This window comes from Homalodisca vitripennis, chromosome 5 (genome assembly GCF_021130785.1).
Source record: "Homalodisca vitripennis isolate AUS2020 chromosome 5, UT_GWSS_2.1, whole genome shotgun sequence".
Taxonomy (NCBI): Eukaryota; Metazoa; Arthropoda; class Insecta; order Hemiptera; family Cicadellidae; genus Homalodisca; species Homalodisca vitripennis.
In genome coordinates, this window is record NC_060211.1 from 64236880 (window position 1) to 64260543 (window position 23664).

Genomic DNA, 23664 nt, shown 5'->3' on the forward strand with positions numbered 1-23664 from the left:
CTTCATACAGTCCAGTCTGAAGTATTTTAATATGTATTAAATTCAAAAGAATTTATTAAATAAGGCAAGTATATATATATATATATATATATATATATATATATATATATATATATATATATATATATATATATATATGGTCAGTTGTGTTGTGTAATAGTTAAATATCTTAACTCGCAGTGCCTGTTTAGTAAATAAACGAGAGAGTTAGGTCTCTGAATCTACCACTAGACGTGGGAGCGTAAGTATTCTGAGAATCCTTTAAATTGTGTAAGAAACTGTGAATCCTAATCAGTTTATGAAAAAGGAATATGATATTGTCTGTTTCCTGGTGCTACTATATGTATATCATTCAACCATACCTAGTTCTTTGACAGCTGTAGTTCACACAAGAGCATTCAGATGGCAATTCATCCATCACTTGATCCGATGTATTTCATGATCATGTGTACATTCCTTTTATCATGTATTTCCTTGTTTGGAGAGATGTGATACCTCAAAGAAACCTAAACAAAAGACGCTTTTACCTATATTTATATTTACACTTATTATTTATAAGTAGTTACTATTCACCACCATTATGTGAATAATGAAAGTCCGATCATATGCAATATGCTGTTGGATTAGTATACGAAAGCAGTGTTAGATTGCAGATCAATTATAAATGCGTTTTTCCTAATGTGCTGTACAAAAATTTACGGTTTTGTCTGATATGAGTAACTATCGTTTGATTCCTTATCTAATTAGAATATGTATGCTTGTGAGTCAATAAACAATATTAATAAAATTAACAAAAGCCTTGACCCTCTGTGGGTATTTATTATGTTCTGAAAGTATATTTAGACAATACAAAGTAATATAAGCAAAGTTTTAAATAGATGTAACGCGTTAATAACGAAAATGATATTATACATAGTCCTTGAGAAATTATAATGTCATGGTGACGCTTTTCAGCTTTATTACTTTACAAAGTGCTAATATGCGTTATTAAATTGTGTTAATACGAGTTAGTACTCGTACTTACATATCCGTGATATATCGTAAATTTTGCTATTATATGGTGGTGTAATGGTGTGTAAAAACACTTTTACCTAACTGATCATGAATGATGTATCAGGTGAGGACATGTGTAACAGACACTGACATCAATCCACTTCACTGTGACACGTTATGTCTATTTGGTGTCCATTAAAATGCGTAAAAGATAACTGTTGAATATTTTCTTTAGACAAAACAACTTTCAGTATAAATTCAGTTAAAATGATTAGACTTAACATTTTCAGATTTAAAAAATTTTGTTTACTTTATACGGTTATGTTCCTAAATCTCTCACTTATCCGTTTATGCGGATTAGTCACTATCCTACATTTTATTAGCCAGTTAAAAGTAGCTAGAGTTAAGAAAGAATTATTCTCGTAGTAACGAAGACTTATACGTTTTTCATATTGTATAACTTTCCTGAGAACCAAATAGACTAAGAGGGAAATATCTGACTTCAAATGTGTTTGTCTGAGAATAAAGTTTGTGACAAATACGCTCGACTTAGGATTAGCGTCACTATGACTAATACGTTGCTCAAATTACATCATCAGGGGAACGAGTTCTCTTTCATGACTGCTATTAGTGTTCAGGAGCGGTTACTTTTTTTAGAAATACGAACAACGGCAAGTAATACTCACTCAGCAAGAGTTTTAAGCTGTTATTTTATTTAAAAAGTATTATTCCTACTACAGTTTCCCTGCTTGTTCTTTAGAATCTATATAGTCAAGACCATGTAGTTTTATGAGCTGTACCATTAAGCAAGTAGATATTCGTTTTATTATATAACTATGATTTTAAATAATGTATTAAAAAATTAACAAATATGATGTATTACCATTGAATTTAATAACATGTATGGTATCTTCAGGTAACAAAAATTGTACCTGAAGATGAATTCTTAAAATTAGAAATTTACGAGAATAAAAAAATTTAAAAAGTGTAAAAAATATTTATTATTGTATATAATAACATGGATATAAAAGTCTATATTGATATTCTTCCTATGTATTCTAGTACATACTCTAGCCATTACTCCAAATACTTCCAAATATCTAAACTATTCATAGTACTAGTAGATGTATGTCTGTGTTTAAAAAGGAAAGCCCTCACTTAGAAACTCATAATTAACTATCCTTCATCCCAAAGTCTCAGAAGTTTGAATTTAGGCACACGAAAGTTCCATTACTTATATAAAACAAAAGAATATTTCTGAAGAAGATAGTTGAATCCTTACGGGTTAAAATGGGGTTGCAACTCTAGAAGAGCGATGTTTATTTTTTTCGACTTTTCGATGTCGTAAAAAGATGAAAGAGTGGAAGAAGATTATAGTACATTAAAAGACGAGAGTTATTTTAAAACCGATTTAATGTAGAAAATCACCAACAAAAAGCTCATTATTGTATTAGTATTATTACTTACTAAATGTCCCACACTATATTAGTAAGAAAGTTTATTGGCAACCGAAGTCTATTTTCTACACTGTTATATTGTCAACCATTGAACCAATGAAGTATTTATAAACAAAACACTGCGAGGTTGACATTGACTATACACCACAATTTCAATAACTATACCAAAACCAATAAATAAAACTGTGTATATAGTAGTGCATTTACGTACAGCGATGTCAACCCGTATCAGTATTTGAAAAAAGCATAGTTGTCCATCTAAATTTAAGCAGACCATCATTTGTATTTATACCACTAAGAAAGAAAAGTAAGGTATGGTTTTCAACTAACGTGTGATAAGCCAACACTACTAGCTATGACCAAATATATTAATATATCCTAAAGATGTGCTGAAGTGTGAAATACGATTTTTTATCAGTTATAATCAGCGGTTTTATTACGTTACAACAGTTTGAATAAGCGAATAAAAAAATTGGGTATTTTGTTTAGTGGTCTTTTTTGCACATTTTATCTTCTTAAGGCTTTTCATTTGATCTACAACTCGTTGGATCACTCACTTTACTGGGAGTCCTATAGACGTTTTACTGGAACTGCAATGCTCATATTTGACCTGAATTTAAAATAAGAATAGGTAATTCAACTATTTTATAAAAGTGCTTGTCACAGAAATTTCTAATGAACCAAATCATTCTGGTTGCTAAAAATTACGATCTAAAATGACTAAATGTAAAAATACCTTTCTACAAATTCAAAGGCTGTTTTGTATTTAATTTTTTTTATGTTTAAAATAAATGGCTAATGGGCGTTTATCTTAAGACCTACTTGTCGTTGACCTATTGAAGAAGAGGTCACACATCATTCACGGTATTTACTAGAAGTGCGGAAGAAAGCGGCTGAAAAGATCTGTTTCATAGTTATAATAAAATTATGAAGACACTATTAAATTACATTACAATAATTTTTATATATTTCTTTTTTACATTTGCCAGTTGTTTATCCCTTGCCAACCATACCTACTAATAAACAGGACATGATCCAGAATTTAGTTCAGTGGGTTTACACTAACACATTATTTTATGATTGAACTGTGAGACTGGAAACCAAAAAAACTTTTTCTTGAAGTTACGTGTAGTAAACGTTCTTTGGTAACGCTTCTCTTTCAACATTATTACTTAATTCTCAATATGCTCTTATTATGTATCTATGCTTGTATTTGTAAATTGGCTGCTGCCGTTGGAAAATAAATAAATAAATATGTTTTAAAGCCTTCTTCAGTAATTTTAGTGGGCCTTCTTGCATTCACAGTTGACCACTTCCTTATATTTATTCAAGATACGCAAATCTGTAACAGCTCTCGCTGAGATTGCATGAAAAATTTCAAATATATAGCTCATTTTGTATAACTCAAAATGACCTGCAGACAGACAGTCATTAATACATATAATTATTTGTATATTTAATTATATTGTAATATAATATATATTGAATATTTGCATTAAATAATAATATAATAGATATTATATATATATATATATATATATATATATTTGTATATATAAATATATGTTAGTCAACTCAACCTATGAAATCTTTCTCTAGTTTCCATAGCGGTGTTCAATAATATAAACTCCGGTGACCTATTTATGGGTAATACAATGCATGAGTGCGCTGAAATTAAATCTTGTCATCGAAATCTAACATTGATTATCTACTCCATTATTTCTTGTGTAACCCTATCAATAAAAATTTGCATGTTAAAATTTCATATGATCGTAGCCGGTTTGTTCATAATGCATTAATTCTGCTATTTTATCGTTCCCATGGTTACTCAAAAGACGAATTTGTTAAAACTATTTAATACCATATTTTATATTTATTGATGAATATTTTATTTTTGTTATTGTTTTTAATTTTAATAAATCTTAAGATTTAATCCAGTTTACAAAGAATAATTGTAATAAAGGGAATTTTAAGCACTTTAAGTACGAAAGATGCCTGCTGTATCAAGAAGGTAGAACTTGTAGCGCATAACATTATAAAACTTTGAAATATTATGTAATACAGGGTTATAGAATAATATTATGTAACTATTAATCAAAGACAGCTTGTAATTTTAATTACCTACATTAAAGTTAAAAATCAATACAATTTTGAACATATTAGATAGTATTTTTAGTATATGTCTGATTTCAAACCGATAAAGGGCGAAATAAATATCCACTGTATCAGAAAGGTATGATTTTTTTGCATTTTGCTTGATCAAATTTAAAACATTTCACGTGTTAATATGTTATTTAATAACATATTATATCTTTTCTTGAATTTTTTATGCTATGAAATTGTATTTTAATTCATTAAATATTACGGATTAGCACAAATTACATAGTATAATAAAATTGTAGTAAAGGCATTTTTAAACAGTTTAATGACGAAAAGTGTCTCTGCTGTATCAGATCATCTTATGAAAAACTAGGTAACACAATGTTATAGAAATACATGTAATTATTAATTAAAGAGAGTTGTAATTTGTAATTACATTTATATACACAAATAATTACATATTTTTTTATATTGGATAATAATATAGTAAGTAATATGTGTCTGATTTCAAGCCGATTAAGGGTGAAATAGATACTGCCTGTATCAGGAAGGTATACTGTTTAGTAGTTAGCTTGATCAAATTTAAATTATTATTATTATCAATATATTATTTAAAAAACATATTTCATATTTATTTATGAATATTTTAATTTTTATTTGATTTTAATTTTATTATATGTTAAGATTCAGTACAATTTACAAAGTATAGTTGTAATAAAGTGCGTTTTAAGCAGTTTAAGGTCGAAATAAGTCTCTGCTGTATCAGGTAGATAGAATGTTTAGCAGTTACCATTATCAAACTTATGAAAATTAGGTATTACAGTGTTACAGGTATCACATGCGACTATTAATTAAAGAGATCTTGTAATTTATAATTACATAAAAATATACAAATTATAACATATTTTTTACATATTAATAAGTTTAACTTAACAATTAGTATGTCTGATTTTAAGCCAATAAAGGGCCAAATAAATATCCACTGTATCAGGTAGGTATTTTGTTTAGCAGTTAGCTTGATCAAATTTATAACATTTGGATATTATATGTTGTTTAATATATGTTGTTTAATAAGATATTATATCTTTATTAGTGAATAATGTTATGTTATAAAGTTTTATTTTTATTTATTAAATGTTGCGGTTTAGCACAAAATATCATGTATATATGTTGTAAAGGGCATTTTTTAAGCGGTTTAAGAACGTAAAATGACTCTGCTGTATCAGGAAGGTAGAATGTTTAGCAGTTAACATTATCAAACTTATGAAAAATTAGGTAATACCGTGTTATAGAGTAACGTGTAAGTATTACATAAAGGCAACTTGTAATTTGTAATTACATTAAAATATACAAATGATTACATATTTGAACATATTAGACAGCATTGTTTTTTTAATGTTTAATTACAAGCCGATTAAGGACGAAATAGATATCAACTGTATCAGTAAAGTATGATGTAAACTTGATCAAATGTATGGTATTTATTTTATTAATTTGTTATGTAATAACAAATTATATCTTTATTCATGAATATGTTATATTATAATATTGTATTTTATAGTCGCAAACGACGAAATTTCATGTACCATAAATGTACTCGGTATTGCCTGTATATGAATAATGCTTCCTGCTAAATTTCATGCCTATAGGTCAGTGCATTTCCTAGATATGTGCAGACAGACAGACAGAATATTTTTTCTGAGAGTGATAAGCTTTGCTAATAGTCTGCCATGATGTTATTCCACATGGACTCCATTTGTTAGTAATTTATTCATAGAACAATTATATAATACAGGTTTGATATCTACATAGTACGCTGTACACAAGGTGTCCCGCTATAATCCCCGCAAGATGAAGCTCGGGACAGGGCTTAGTTGAGAGACAGCGGCGTGAGGTATACGACACGATGTGAGGTATGTGGGGTATGTGTTACATCAAGAGTTGATTTGGTAACAAAATATATGTTATTGATATAAATCTGCTAGATTACATTGGGCCAACTTTTATATCATTTTTCGAGTAGTACTCTATAATTTTTCTCTTAGAACAATTAAAGTGTTGTGCATTATTGTTTAGAAATAATACTGTACACCTTATTTCGTTTTTAATATTTTAATTTTTCTCGAGAATGATCATAAATTAATACGCTTATGGTTACCATTAAAAATTGTTTAGAAAATTTGATTCAACTCTTCTTGATTTGAAATCGTATCAAAACCATCGAAGTGCACTTGATTGTGTACCTGATTATACAGTGAGAACATTATTTCATCTAGATTACATTTGGTTGTATTCTAGGTGTCTCTGACGTCGAAACGTTCATTCTGAGCTACTTCGACTGTTTTGAATCTCTTCTCATGGATGTTGATCCCAGATGTCAAATCTGTCACAGCGTTAGACTTCAGACCCTGCTCTAAGTGGAAAGTGAAATGGAACTGAACTTTCGTATTGAATCAACCCTTCCCATCATTGCTCTACGTTATATAAAAAATTATATTTTTCCTATAAGTATTAATTTTATTATTTGTATACATCCTAATTTTATGCTTAACAGCGGTTGCAATAAATGTTAAAATGGAAGTGTTATTACCACCAAGGTTACTCTATACTTTTACTGTGTAAGCGCAAAAATAACTTTTAACAGTAAATTAATTAACCATATGGTTGTGCTTTAATAAAACATTTTTTCTCCGAACAGTTGATTATATTAAATATAAATATAATATAATATAACTTGTTAAATTTTAACAAGTTCTTTCAATTAATAATACTTGTTTTCTTTCATGGAACTTTAAGGCTAACTGGATGTTTCCCCAAATTTTAGATCAATGGGGTAGAATCAATAAGGATTTTCCTAATAATAAACGTTTATATTCTTACCAAGGACTCTAAGAATTTCCATGTAAAATTTCATTATAACCGGTCAACAGTTTTCACGTGAAAGCGCAACAAAGAAAGACAGTCGCACTCACATTTATACTATCAAAAGGTTTATAATGATTGTATGTTTTGGTTTGGATTTAGCAGAATTGACTTTACATCAAAGTTAATAATTTATTTTTCCCCCATGGATTCTTGTGAATTCAAAAGGCCACTGGATATCTAAGCCCAACAAATCGCTCCTAACCTAAATTTCACCTTCAGATGTTGAGATCATGGGCACTGAATGCATCCTGTTCGAATTTTCGATTGTAAACGGCTTTGTACAACACTTATTAAACACCTTTTCGTTTGGGGAAGCCTCAGATCCATACCAGTGCATCCAGGTTATTGATATAATTTTATTATTGAAAAACGTTTATTACAAAACTAAGCAATCTTTTTCAGTCGTTTTTCATTGCAGACAATTTCTGGAATATGCATTTTGTAAAGAAAATAAACCATAAATATGATGATGATTTCTGAAATATTCTTACATTAATTTTTGACATATTAATTTAGCAGTATGAGATGTAATTTACAAAATATAAGGAAGAAAATATAAATGATTATTGATATATAATCGAACATAGGATTATGACTAATGAGGCATAATCCTAATGATACATTAGTAATTAAGAAAGTCATCTCAATAAATAAAACTTTCACTACACCATATTTTATAAGGGACATTGTTATCCGTGTTTAAAACTGGCAGAGGATCTTTCAACTTCACATCAAAATACTTTTTGAGAATAATTTCTTTGATTGTTAAATATTTTAAATGTTCCAAACATAATTTAGAGAATAAATTTCATTGCTGTTTTAAGAAATGACTGCCTAATGTATCACACAAACGATGTACTTTGTATTTACACGTGGCCTATGCTCTAACAGACAAATAACAGATTTTCACAAATATTACCAATCCATAGTGGTTGGAAAATAATTTCAATCCTAGAACAACAATCTTTTTGTTTTTATAATATTAATGGCCTAGGACAATGACAGTTGAATATATCACAGGCTAACGTGCAAATAAGGTAAACTATTTTTTTACATATTTGTTACAACAAATTTTACAATTTTACAACTTTAATATAAACAAATTAGAATTTGTAGAAATAATATACTTATAATAATATATCACAGTGATATTCCTAGCAGCGGCTAGTTCTCATTTCTTGATGTATTATATATAGAGAGAGTTTGCCGTGCTCCAACTCCGTTAGAGAAGTCTACCTTAGTAAAAATGCGTCCATCAATGACTCTTGTACCAACTGCTATGTTAAATTTATGACGGTTTGGTGCTTGGTACAGTCTTGTTACGAGCGTTGAGTGCTTGGTTAAACAGTATGTACTTTACTGTGATAGGTTTGTTTGTTCATTGTATTCCTAATTTGTGCTTCACTTTACAGTGCCAGAACAAATCGTCCCACCTCATCCTTTCAATATTCCTAAATTGGTCTTAGTCCAGTCATGACTCGAGCATTGAATTCTTGGTTGTACTGTACGTACCTTTTTTCTAGTTATAGCTTTGGTTGTCAAGTGTTTGCCTAATGCTCGTTTACGTTACATTAAACGACGGTGGACTATTCCTTCAATCTCTTCGTATCAGCATTCCCGATTGGATCTTGGCATGCTTCAAACTCCTGCAAGTCATAATTTAACCCCCTCATAGGGTCCGATAAAGGGATAGCTTAGTCACGAGATGCTCTCACTAATATCAGTGAAGAGTAACTAGTTATAACATCCCAAAGGTGAAATAAAAGAGCATTTAACAGCTCTACAAATACTTGTTTAATCTTAGGGAGAGTCAGCATATTTCTGTCTAAAGCACATTTCATATGATTTTGGATAACGGCATTGTTCTGAGTGTTTATATTTGATTGTGCTTCCCTATAACTCAACGGGAACGTACTAAATTGTATTTAAAATTGGTTTGATTGGTATTTATTGACTCTAATGTTAACTTGCTCACGTTATTTATCATAAATTTTCTAATTTATCAGATTAAAATTTAAGATTTTCTTTAATTTATTAGAAATAAATACACATTGAAATACACGAACATAGAACTAAACAAACTTTTATAATCTTTTCCTTGGCCTGACATTATTAATGTGAGTATCTCTCCTAATACGCGCTAACTAATATATGATTTTGATACTCATAATTTGAATTTTTCCCTATATTCACAAAATATCAATAACAAAAAAATCATATATCAGCCTTTAATAACTACATTTCAACAGTATCACACAAATGGTTGGTTGCTATTACAGTTTCTCAAATATTTGCTCAGGCCTTAATAAAATCAGAGCTTCGAATGCAAATGTATTACTAGAGTTAACATTCATGAACTTGATTTAGTAGTCTCTTAGTGTAACTGGGTCGTCAGTACCGAGGGAACTTTAGCAAGTAATGTACTTACTTAGCCTTCCACAACAGTTTTCACTCATTAATAGATACAAGTTTAGGACTCTGATAATACAAAAAAACCAACTTTTCCAAAACAATGTTTGTAATCACACCATGCTTTCAATAAAAATGTTCGCTCATAAAAAATGTATTCATATTTTAAGGATAATATAAAACTATGCAAATCTGAACATATGAAATACTGTATAAAATATATTTTATAACACCGATTTTGCATAAAGTACATACTAATAGCATTCATCATTGAAATCTAAACAGCTAATTATTTCGGTTTCATATTGTTTAAGTGTACTGATCTGCAATAATTGGCATGTTTTAATTAAGCACTAATTTATAATTGGGAATAGTTGTTACCTGAATAATATTAAAGTATAAAATAGACTGGATATCTATTAAACAAATATCACTAGTAATATTTACTAATACAGCTAATGAATTGTCCACTGACTGGTCACGTATAAATGTATTGTTGATCCAAGCATTTAGATATTTTGAATTACTATATTGAATACATTTGACTTGTATGAATGCTTTTTGTTATTTTTCAATAATATTTTAATCATGCTGAATTAAATAAAGGTATTTTATATTATTTGTTAATAATATGTTCAACTCCGTAAATTGTTTTTAAAAATGTTGTAAATATGTGTTACAAAATGCAAATTACAGAACTGTGTATCTGACGTTGTTTGTTTTTAAATATACGTACGACAGGTCGCTTGTTACAGGTCGCTTGTAATTACCATTTATAATGAGCGGTCTCGACGTCATCACAACTGACAGTTAACGTCATTGGCATTTAATTTAATTTCGTGTTTACAAACTACATGAATATTTCAGAAGCTATTAAATTAAGTGTCAATAGATTGTTATTTCCTACATAAAAACTTCTTATAAACAATATTTTTAATGTTACCTATGTTATATAACACATATACCTGCTACTAGGATATTATTTTGGGTATGCACCACGTTACAACGTTTAATATGTATATAATTTTGTCTAAATAAATTAAAAACCTCCCATTGCCTTCAATTATTTTTTAAACCATTATATAGTTGTGAAAATTCTGTTACGAATAGATGGTTTATCCAACAGCAACAAACATCTGTCTATGAAATCTAAACTAATATTTAATTGCATGATTGAAAGTGGTTAACATTTGAAAATTATTTGTAATCAAAAATATATCAACTTTGAGACACCATGTATTTACTTAAAATGATAAAATGCACTGAGGCATGTAATTACATTTTATATTAAAAAAGAAACAACTCAATTGAAAATGACAAAAATTAATTTGGAAAGATTGTGTATTTAAAATAATGAACCACTGAGCTGAACGTACTATGACGTAGTAACAACTTCATAGGTATGAATTCAGAAGAAGGTCTCACTTATTACTTTACATTAGGCTCCATTTTTTTGTGACTTCACTTTACTGAAAACTTAATATACTGCTGCATCAAAACGTAGACATTCTGTATTTATACAGATGATTAACCTGTTCTGGATACACACTAACAGAAATTGTGTTTTTCAAGCCCTTTTTGAAATGTTTCAACGGTTTCAGTGATGATTTACATACAAGTATTAGTTATCTGCGGCTTTGCAGACAATTCTTTACTGAAAACCAGAAATGAATAAACCAGAAAAGATCATGGCATATTCGTCTTTAATTATATTTTGAAATTTTCTTAAAATGACAGGCCCTTAGGGAAAAATTACACCAGAGACACGGTATTCTGCAATTGATTATTTCAGCATCTATGAAAGACACTATGGTTGAAACAGCATGAACAAAACATAAATTAGGATTCGGTGATATAGGATTATTTTGCTTTATTCCACGGTCGAAGTAATGAATTTGTGATATTTTCCCCTCTACTTAAAAAAAAAATTCTGACTTCACTCACATAAACTTGTTAGCACATCCGATATTTTGAAATAAATAGGCAATCTATGGCAGTGCCTGAGTATAGATAGACAGTTCCGGTTCAACCTGCTTTCTCGCATTTAGAACCGTGGTGTCGAGAATAATAAATAAACTAGTCACTTAGTTAAAACAGGGTGGATTGGGAAAGTTTTACGAGGGGTTTTCATTAAAATATAATACACCACATGTCAAAACAGAAACTTCAATAAATAAGAGACAGACTGCTTGAGACATGATTATGATGACTGATAGCAATTTGAAGGATGATACAACTTATACGTCACAGCCTGGCTGAGCCTCATAGATCTTGATTAATGAACCCTGACTTTGACAGAGTCAAGAGTATATTATCCTGTTACCACATCATATACTTAATTTTAATTTAATCGATTTCCAGGTAATGATACATAATTGTAGACATTCAATGTGCTATTCACGACGTATTACGCTTGTCCACCACTAGCTTATGTCTCTCCCTTATATAATGAGTAGTGAGTATCTTCCCACGGTGAAAACGCAAAAAAATCTGACGACATAAAAGGCTAATATGAGACAGAATCTTGAGAGCCATAATCTTATATTATTTAGGCAGTTATGGAATTGTACCCAAGAACAGTAAATTAGTTATTATCTTTGTTTTCAAGCACAATTCTCACACTATCTTACCATTTTAGTTATTTGTCAACATTTAATAATTGGCCTTTGAGTGTAAGTGTGAACGATGTTTTATAATCTATAATAGCCTTATATCGATCGTAATAGTCATGTAAGCAGAGATAACGAACTAACTCGGTGAGATAAACAAGTGTTATAATGAGAAATAAAACCCCATTGAACATTATCTTAAAATTTTTGACCCAATCCTATTAATACCATATTATTATAAATTAGGTACTTCCAATCCTATCCTAAAATCCATACGTAGTTTAATGAAGATCCCAAATTTCTACAATTGTAAGAAAAATAACTATGTATAAAATAACCTACCAAATCTATATAGCCTGGCCCCATTAACTTTGATTTAGTAAATATACTTGGCAACTCACACATTTATAGACAAATTAACCATTTACCTCTTCTGCTGGCAAAATTAATGTGCAGCTTTCTGGGGCATCCAGGAAGATAAACGTGACTTGCCTTTATCTAGTCACGTACCCAATATCTGACCTCTGGTAAGTCAACTATACAGCTCGAACTGTACTAAATACACTGGTACTTAACAATATACTGTATTAAACTCATATTTAAATCACTCGTTCAATTACTGATGATTAAAATATTATTAATTCCAAATTATTATACAATATATAAAACAACTAAATACGATACAGACATGATACAGTAGTAGGCTCAGTTGTCAATAAGAGCTATTGTCCTAATAAACTTTTCTGGTGTTTACAGACATAATAACTTTGTTGGTAAAAAGCTATTGAGTGTTAAAATAAAATACGCAAGCAAAACAAACTGAAAGTATAATATAATTTGCATATCATAGATACTTTACGGTATAATATTTTTTTTAGTATCCTCCTTTACTAACTCTAACTAAGAGTTTGAATGAATATACAGTAAAACGGTATCTATATATAATCACATACATAAACAATTTTATTAAGATAGATTTTATTCAAAATGTGCAATCTCCTTACCTTATTCAGAGTGATTCACGAAGATAGGCAGAAACTTAAGAAGCTCATTATATGTAACAGTAATGATAAGATTATGTATACAAATAAGTCCAAAATACGTCATTAATAAGTTTCGGGTAGTGAAATATTTTTCCGGGTTTCAGTTCACCATGTTAAACGAGGACTTCCTAAAATACTAGCAAGCTACATTTGAGAGACATATTCAATATTTTCTTACTGTTTTTTTATCTGATATATTCAAAAATATAGGACCCAAACTTTAAATCAAATAGTTTTTTAACAAGTATAAAACACTGACTACGGTACAAAAAATGCTAGAACGAAGTAAATTACAATAATTTTCCATAAATATACAATTTTTAACGCACTTTATTCATTTTTGTAATAAAGAAAACTCAAATTTGGCGTCAGAAAATATAATTAATTCGAACCAGCAGTCATACACGTGCAAGGCCTACTAAATTGCGTAAAAAAGCAGCGGATAACTGTTAAAAGTGCAGATATATAGCAAAATCGGACCAACTTTTAATAAATATTTAAAGACAATTATGTAACATATCTTAATTGTCTCCTGACAGAACTAGGCTTTTCAACAACATAACAGGATTTGCTGAGACTATAGGCGTAAATGTTATACAATTTACTCAGTTGTTTATAACTGGATTTATTTTCAGGGGCTCGTTGCCATTGTGTTTACAAATAGAATGAATGAACAGACCTTCACTTACGCTGAGCCAAATCTGATGGAAATATATACAACATTATCAAACTCTATGTTGCCTATATAGATATGAACTTCTAGTTTTCATCCTAGGTCTTTGTCTAAGTTTGCTTTCGAGAAGTAGAGCGGACAAATAAGTAGACAGAAATAAAACTTTTCCAGTCCGTAACCTTTTTGGCATCGCTCATGTCCAACCTATTAGGATTGGAAATTGCAATAGGCTAAGTATCAATTTATATTTAATCTGAGTAAAATCACATTAGTTGTATTGCAAATGGCTTTCTCTCACGCGGTTCGCTTAAGCGTTGGTGAATCGTATCACTCGAGTTGCCTTGACAATTTCATTTTTGTATGTCTTTTTACATGATATTTTGATAGTTAACTGACACATTGTCTGTTCGAAACATATACTGAGATGGATGGAAATACAGGTGAAACTATTTTTAAGTTGGTGTAATCGATTTTGGATTTGCAAATAATTCTCGTGTGATAAATTCATAATCCTTTATAACTTCCCCAAATAAATGTAAAGTAAGACATTTTACTTAACTTTTCATCGAAATATAGACAATATCGACTTTATGATCATGTACGTAAAATTCATGAGATTTGGCGGGACGTTAGCGAATATATTTACATTGTTCTTTTATCAACCATGATACCACGGAAAACATTGAAGGTTAAAAAACTTTTTAAAATACCTAGTAAAATCATATGTTATTTTAACGTTTAACATAGTAGCACCTGTCGTCTAAATGTTCGCAAGATATTTCAAATAGATTTCATGTGTATATTTTTAAATTTTCAATGAAATTAAATTTCATTCTACATACACATTACAGATTTCTTTAATTGTGCGTGTCCATCTATTGGACCACTCAGTAGGCGGGCACAATGTTTCATTTTCATGAAGTGGGAATATAAAGAATTTCATTTTTGTATGATTGCCTGTCCGCCTTCTCTATCCCACGTCTGTTACGCAACATGTGGTGTGGCATTCTCATGCCGTACAATTTTATATAAATAGCAGTATCCAATAACGCACAGAATGTAATATCAGCTCCACTTTGACCTTTGTTACGTTTACCGCAATCAAATAATTCATTGATTCGAATGCTCTGAGTAACTAAACACTTTTTTACATTTTTATTTTTCAGCAAACTATACGTGTCAATCTTTTAAAAGAGTAACGAATTAGAAAACCTTTTCCTACATAGATATATATAAACAATTCTATAATTAACTTTTTGTTATTTGGCGTATTAAATATATAGATTGTCATGCTAATATTTCGATATAACTCTAAAAAAACAAGAAGCTTGTATTAAATAAATAGAAAATAGGAATTCCTTTTGGAATTTTTAGTTTTTAACCTTAAACTCTGAATATAATTATTATTAATTTGTACAAAAGATAACAACAAAACAAATTGTTTATTTTCGGAGCTTAAGCGAAGTCTATCAATCGTGGGCCTAAATAATTCTATTCATGCCTCTATCTCCGCACGATATTTATAAAATGAACTGGTCTATAAATTTTAAATTATGCATGGAGGATTATTAAATTTCTACATGAGGAACACTGAGTTCGACGATAGTGCATGTCACTCCATTGGATTTAGAAGAACACTAGCAAACATTTTAATGTTGGTCTTATGTGTGACTAAATTGATAACGAAAAAAGAGCAAAATAAATAAATTTTAAACAAATTTAGTACACTCATAAGAGATTTAACATGTACAAACATAATCACATGTAGATTTTTCATACAAGAAAATAATACACTGAAAGTTTATGTTAAAAGTTTTTGACAAGCTCTCTTTTTAGCGCAATCCTACGTTACAGTATATGCACCGGAACTTAATTAAGTCTCTTGAAACTTATATTATCTCACTTTTATGAAAGTAACTTAATATAAAAAAAATGTGAACATATCATGGGACAAGATATCTTGATAAATACCTTCTTCAAATTTATAATGAGTTCCATGATGGTGTACGTCAAACTAGGGAATCATTTAGTAGGCTGACACGATTCTTTTTATTTTTCCAAGAGGATGTAACAATTTCTTTTCTATATGATGTTAGTCTGATTGTCTATCTGACTTAATGACAACACGAGATTGAAATATGCCGTATGCTTGATTTTCTTAGCGTAGTCCTGCCTTGTATGTACAATACTGATAACAATAATGATAGAAGTCCTACCATTTTTTCAACCAATTTGAGCAAAACTAAATATAGAGGACAATGATGCGTTGCAACCAACATAAAATAAATACCAAGTTGTAAAGAGAATAGTAGTATCCGGTAGAACGTTAGGGAACTATTACGAGCGACTTTCCTTTAGTGCTAAAACCAACTGTTTAATGTACTGCGTTGGTTATATATAAACTAGGTGCATAACCTGACCTCATTAATGAAAACTTTGGTCCTATGTGACCAAAACATTCATATATATTTTCCATGGACCAAGAGAAATTATGAACCATTATTCAAGTCTCTTTAAAACCTTTTTATCTAGAGTTTACTCACAGACGTATGGTCAAACAGGCGACACTATATTAAGAGTTGAAATCGATTTGAAAAATATTCTTTTAAGGTCACTACCCTGAATACATACAAAAATATTGGAAATGTATGCTACCTTGTAATCAAGCCCACATGAAAATGACCGAAGATAAAAATGTGAAATTAGTACAGTATATGCACAAGATAGAGCTTCAGGAAGTGACATGTTTGTTATTCATTACAGACACCATGAAATAAAATAATATAAATAATAGTTAAATACACGTATATCTGATATAGCATAAACTAAAGTATAATGTTTCCACAACTGATAATATACGTTAAAATACCTATAGCAGTTTCCTAAGTTATACTTTTAGATTTTTAATTAATGCTTTTTATTTTAATAATAGAAATAAACACATTTGCGTGCAATTTGAAATAATAAATTAATTGAAATTTGGTTATATTATACTATATCCTAAATGTTTCCCATAACAATATGTATAAATAATATTTATTATTTAAGTTGCTTTCAATATGTTGAGACATACTTAGAAGAAACTTAGGTTAAAGGTAAAACTTCAATGTTTATGATATATATTTACTCTTGGGTACTTTGGGATTATACCGACCACACTAGTATGAAGAACACAAAAATAGAAATTTATAGAAACAAACATGATAGAACGAAAAAAACAACTCTTCAATTACAAAATTACAAACTTACAAGCATTTCCAGGTATTGTGATCGCTGTTATCTTATCTTTCTCGAGAATCCTGATTACGGCAGGCCGCGCGGCATCACGTGATTTGCACGGTACATCATTGCCTTTCCATTACAATTCAATTTATATTTCTGATTAGCCCCTCTAGAATTTGATATTTTACTGATAGGTACTATCTCGAGGGATGTTTTTCTTTCGTCGACATCAGCGCGGGGCAGCACCGAAGGTGCTGCCGAAGCCCGCGCTGATGGCCGGAGGCACTCGCATTTTGGGTGGCGGAATGTGATCAAGAATAAAAACAAGTTTTGAGTGTTTTTTTAATAAAAAGTTTAGTTTGGTAAATGTTTGTTTTTGTTGAATTTTTGTGTTTGGAGAAATGTAGAGGTAAAACACGGAAGTACAACAAAGCGATGCACCAGCTGAACGGGCGGCGAGACTCTGCAATCACGTTATCTACTAGACGCTCGACTTTGACCTCTGTCTGAGGATGGGGAGGTGTTTGCGATAAGACAATTCCTGTTTTATATTGACGAAATATTGTTCTACGCTAATCTAGTAATCAGTAGAAACGAAATGTGAAATAACGATTCATGTCTGGGTGTGGTCGGTATAATCCCAAAGTACCTACTCTTGTTTTGTATAAGACATGTAGTTGAACTATTGAACACTTCTGGGGTCACTGCCAAATTTACTATCAAGAAAAACACGTATAATCTGTATACCTGCTGTTTATTATCTAATTTATTTATAACTCATTCCAAAGGTTTAATAGGTGAGTTTTTAATTTAGTATAAGCTGTTATGATACGTCTTTAAGGTACGAATTCTTACGCTAGTCTAACTTAAGGTTCTTCTTCTTAAGGTTCTTGTAAATCTAACTTAAAATTATTTCTTATTAATTCGTCCACATCTAAATTAAATTACTTTATGTACTTAATTCCGTATATATTTTTAAAAATATTCAACAGTACGTAATAGAAAAAATATTCATTTTCATGTTTTGTCCAATAACTGGGAAATTTGAAAATTTAGTTTAGAAAATTAGGAAACTTTGTCCCAGAATTTTTAAGGTGAAGTTACTTTATCTTTAATTAAATATAACACGGCATTTCAACGCAGTGTTAGTCCTAATATTATACCACATTGTATCATATAATTTTATTGCAATTTCGAGGAATCGTAATAAACATGACATTTCTCCCATGTTTCATAAGGTATGAGAACATAGTTTTTAAGAAGTGAGCACTTTGCAAAAAAGTATTATCTGAATAAATTATTTACCCGAAGAACTAAAACATTATATGTAGTAGATTTTATCATTCAAGCAAAGGTTTATTAGAGTTGTTTTAAAATTATTTAAAAAATAGAAACACATAACTTCTTGTATAAATTGATAAATTTTTATCTGCAGCAAAAACGATTAAAGTTATGCATAGTAACCAATAAAATGTGTAATATAGTGTTTAACAAATAGTGTTTTAGCTTTAGTCAGCTTAGTAAACTTTAAAATCTTTGTAACCAAAATCTGTAGTTACAGTGTTGATGTGGATATAAAAAATGTACCTAAAATACAAAAGACTATAAAATATTTCTCTTACCTCAAAGTAAACTAACCGATACTTATTTGGATTCATAGCTTGGAGAGAATATACTGGCTGATAATGTTACAGAATCCATACTATATAACATCCACTTACCTCTAAGTACCTACCATTAACATTGTCGATGGGTCGTATTTTGGTTTTTAGTATATGTACCACATCGTATACCGTATCATCATATTTAGGTTTAGTACGTATACACATACTGCTCATATTTTATGTGGTTCCGGCTTGTATATTCCACAGCCCTAAACTAACTTTAATGACTGAGGAACTATTTTGACTTTATCATTCTGGTCTCGTAAGCAAAAATACTTAGTTATGTAAGTCAATATTAATAGTTTTATTGAAAACTAGCTGACCCGACAGACTTCGTCCTGTCAAAAAGATTTGTAATGTGGCAGTTTTTTTGCCTACGTATTTAAAAAATTCTCCTGAACAGAACCGTCACCCTGGTGATAGGGCGTTGTGAATAAAAAATAATTAAATAAAACATATATAAGGATTTAAAAGTAAGTAATCGCTTTATTGTTAATCATGTGAATCATAATTATTATTATTATCATTGTAGTGCTTTGTGGTATACGATGTTTTTTGTTTGATTACCTGGCGCATAGATAAACAAATCTGATGGTTTTCCAACACGGGAACAGGCAACATACAATTGACCATGTGAGAAACATGGGTTTTCTAGATTAATACCACAAACACTTAATGATTGCCCCTGGGACTTGTTTATAGTCATAGCAAAAGCAAGCCGCACTGGAAACTGTAGTCGTTTAAACTCAAATGGCACATCAGTCGGAATCATTGGGATGCGCGGTATGAGAACATCCTCTCCTTTATACTTTCCTTTGAGTATAGTTGCTTCTATCACATTGTTTAGTAAATTTTTTATCGCTAACCGTGTACCGTTGCAAAGACGCGGTTGGTTGATATTTCGCAACATTATCACCACCGATCCAACCTTTAATTGAAGATTGTGAGGTGGCAATCCTGGCAAATCCAGCGAGTTTAAAAATTCCGGTGGATAGTTGACTACATCATCTTGATTAGTAGCCGAATCAACTGATTTATATATCCTCAATTCGCCTGTAATTTGTTCTTGAATTTTGAAATTTAATTCATTTACATCTATGTTTTTTGCAGCCAGTATAGCTCGTTCGCTCAACCAATCATGGTTTCTGTAATTTTGAGAAACATCTGGAAACACCTTCTGAATAAGTTCATCTTTTGATCGAGTTAACTGACAAAAACTTTGAGGAAAGTTAATGCAGCCAGTCAACATGTCTATAGGAAATTTGCCATTACCAATGTCAATGAGTTGTTTAGAGAATATGTTTCCAGATTGGTCATTTTGCAACTCGACACGCATATTATTGCTTAAATGAAGTACTTTGACATGTTTCCACAAATTGGAGGACTTTAGACATGCATTGAGTTCATCAGCTGGCGTTGATCGTGGAATCACTGGCAATGTTTGACGAAAATCTCCTGCTAATAAAATCATTGCACCACCAAATCGGTTATTATTGCTCCGTAGATCTTTTCTGTCTAAAGCCTCCAAAGATTTTTTATGTGCCATCGTGCATTCATCCCAAACAATCAATTTACATTGCTGCAAAACCTTTGCCATTGCAGAGTTCTTCGAAACGTTGCAGGTTGGAGTTTCATTACTTTGCATATTTAATGGCAATTTTAGTGCTGAATGGGCTGTTCGACCACCTTCAAGCAAAGTTGCTGCGATTCCCGACGAAGCGAGTGCAAGTGCAATTTTATTTTGTGAGCGAATTGTTGCTAATATTAATGAAATCAAAAAATTTTTTCCTGTACCACCAGGTGCATCTAAGAAGTAAATCCCTCCAGTTTCATCATTTGTTACTTTCATAAGAGTTTCAAATACATACTTCTGTTGTTCATTTAACAGTGGAAGATTTGTTTGAATTAATTCTTTCAAAGCGTTGAAATCATACAGTTTTTCTCGATGCAACTCTTGGTTAAAAGCGTCATGCATTGGACGATTGGGCGCGGTCAGGCCTAATTGAATTAATAGTTTGTTTGAAATTATCAAGCACATGTCCTCAATTGAAATCAATGCTTCATTGTAAATTTCTTCACTGATTTGTATATTTGGATTTCCCATTCTATTCCGTATTTGATACAAAATATCATCACACATATAATCTTTGTACTTGATCCACAAATCAATTGGGTTTGATGGGAAGCATGTAGATATGATTATAGAAAACAATGTTCGTATTTGATGAGCGTGTGATGATATTACAGCATCATTGAGAGTTTGATCCCAATGAGCGTCATTTTCAAGCAATTGCAAACGTTGACAGGCTTCTCTGTAGGATCCACACAATTCACCATCAACAGTTCGTAACTGTTGGAATGATGTTGGGCCACGTACATTGACTAATAGCAGTCGTAAATAAAAACATTCATCATTGCTTGGATGTACTGAATAAATCCGGCCAATCGCATCGGTGGAATATACATCTGTATATCCTGGAACTGGTTTTCCTTGTTTCCGTCGTATAAATCTCCTTGAGGATTGATTCCAGGTATAATATTTTGGCATTTCAGAATATAGCAATGTTTGTGCGAAATCATCGTTTTGGCATGTCTCAAAAAAACTGGTTAATGTAGTAGATGGTGGCTGAGCAGCTCTTTGTACTGCGTTCTGTGCTGTAAAATACACTCTTTGTCCATTTTCTAAATGCACAGCTAAGTGAACAACAGAAGGGTGTCTCTCATGAATAGGAAAAGAAAATATTCGCCAAACTGCTTCATTACTACTGACATAGCGGCCCATTTGGTATTAGGTAACTTCATCATTGGAATTCTCTGCACCAATTCCAATCACAGCCATATCACTCCCTTTGGTTACATATTTGCAAATGTATTTAATAGATTTCACTGAATGGCAAGATTCAACGTTGATGTGTGCTTTGAATGTCTTTGATAAAATGGGTGAATATGGAACAATCCAACGATTATCTATTTCAATATCTTGTTGATTTAATTTGACAATTGTTGATTTTCCATGGTCTGCTGTCGATCTGCGACGATACAATGGATAACCGTCATTACCAGTAATTGTTTCCGATATTAATGTCCGTGGATATCGTTTTGAACATTTATCATCCATCATACACGGTGAATTTTGATTAAGAGTTCCACAGGGACCATGTATCATGTTTTTGATAACTACCTCATGCAATCCAGGATCTACTTGTACATTAGGGATTTCAGCTGATATCACTGCATCAACTTCATTTGGCCTTATCTTTTCAACCAACCAAATCAAAATGTGTGCATGTGGCTATCCTCGTTTCTGCCACTCCACAGAATACATCCAGCAGCGTGTCTCACCAAACACATTATGTTTTACGATGAAATCCATTAAAGATTTCAATTTTTGTCTAAAGACTCTGGCTGTAATATTATGACGATCAATGGGTGATTGCCCAGGGAATAACTTCTGCTTGATTTCTATCCATTGCGGATTGCATGTAAATGTGATGAACAAATCTGCTGTACCATAATGACGAACATACGACATGGCATCTTGAGCATATTCGTGCATATGCCGAGGGCTTCCGATGTATGTTGCTGGAAGAATAGTCATCCGACCGACATTCTGTGCATTTCCATCAGTATTAATCGCATCTCGAAGGTGAATATACTCTTCAGATCGGAGTTTGGTTTGATTCAACCTGATGAATGTTAATCTCTCCGTTTCAATTTTAACATACATGTCAACAACATATTTGTGATATAATCGCCGACATTTCAATATGTGATTTTCTTCATTTTCCCGAATCATTAGGCAGTATGAATAATAGTTCATTGAACTGACTTTTTTGTTGGTTTCAGAAGCTGTAAATATATTTTGTTTTAATAACATTCAAATATAAAATTAAAATATACATAATATAATGACTGAGATATTATCGCCATAGCTAAACTAATATTTTAGTTACCTGTAATGGGATTTATCATTTTTATTGAGAAATCGTAGCCATCTTCACCTTGCCAAAATATAATGGGATATTGCAGTGCATCATATGAGGGGTGTGTTTCCTTTAAATACGTTGTAATTGATCATTCCGACGATGTAAAACAATATCACAGGATTCCAAGTTTTCTCCAACTACAACGATAGCAACTTCATCAATAGTTGGTGCATTAAAACGTCTTGTATGTTGACCTGCAGGTGTTTTATCAGCTCTGATTACAATTTTGTGATTATCGGATGGCATCAGATCCAGGGCAGTTTTAAACAATATAATCAATTGATTGTGTTGATGAAATAAAGTTTGTAATTGTTCTACAATAGACCTCTTTACTAAATTGTTATGTGCACAACGCAGATCAATTTCTTGTGGTGAATTGCCCATAAAATAAATTTGCAGGAATTTGTTGTCGCTATCTGACACTGGTAACAGTGAACCTGCTCTGTGATATATTTGCCCTTGTATCTGTAAATAAAAAAAAAATATTATGGTGTGGTATAAATTAATGGATTGTCAGTGATCAAACTTAAATAATATTTTATCTTAAAAAGTATATATTTAGTTTTAACTAATATATATCAAA

At 30.8% G+C, this 23664-nt stretch overlaps 2 protein-coding genes across 2 annotated transcripts in view; one reads left to right on the forward strand and one right to left on the reverse strand.

The window, feature by feature from the left end:
• LOC124362308 overlaps positions 1-23664 on the forward strand; it is a 185475-nt gene that overhangs the window by 19318 nt on the left and 142493 nt on the right. The gene's annotated exons all lie outside the window — the stretch shown is intronic.
• Positions 19570-20602, reverse strand: LOC124362307 (ATP-dependent DNA helicase PIF1-like). The gene has a single exon (XM_046816700.1). It carries the CDS (start codon positions 20564-20566, stop codon positions 19619-19621), a length of 948 nt encoding a protein of 315 aa, XP_046672656.1. The 5' UTR covers positions 20567-20602; the 3' UTR covers positions 19570-19618.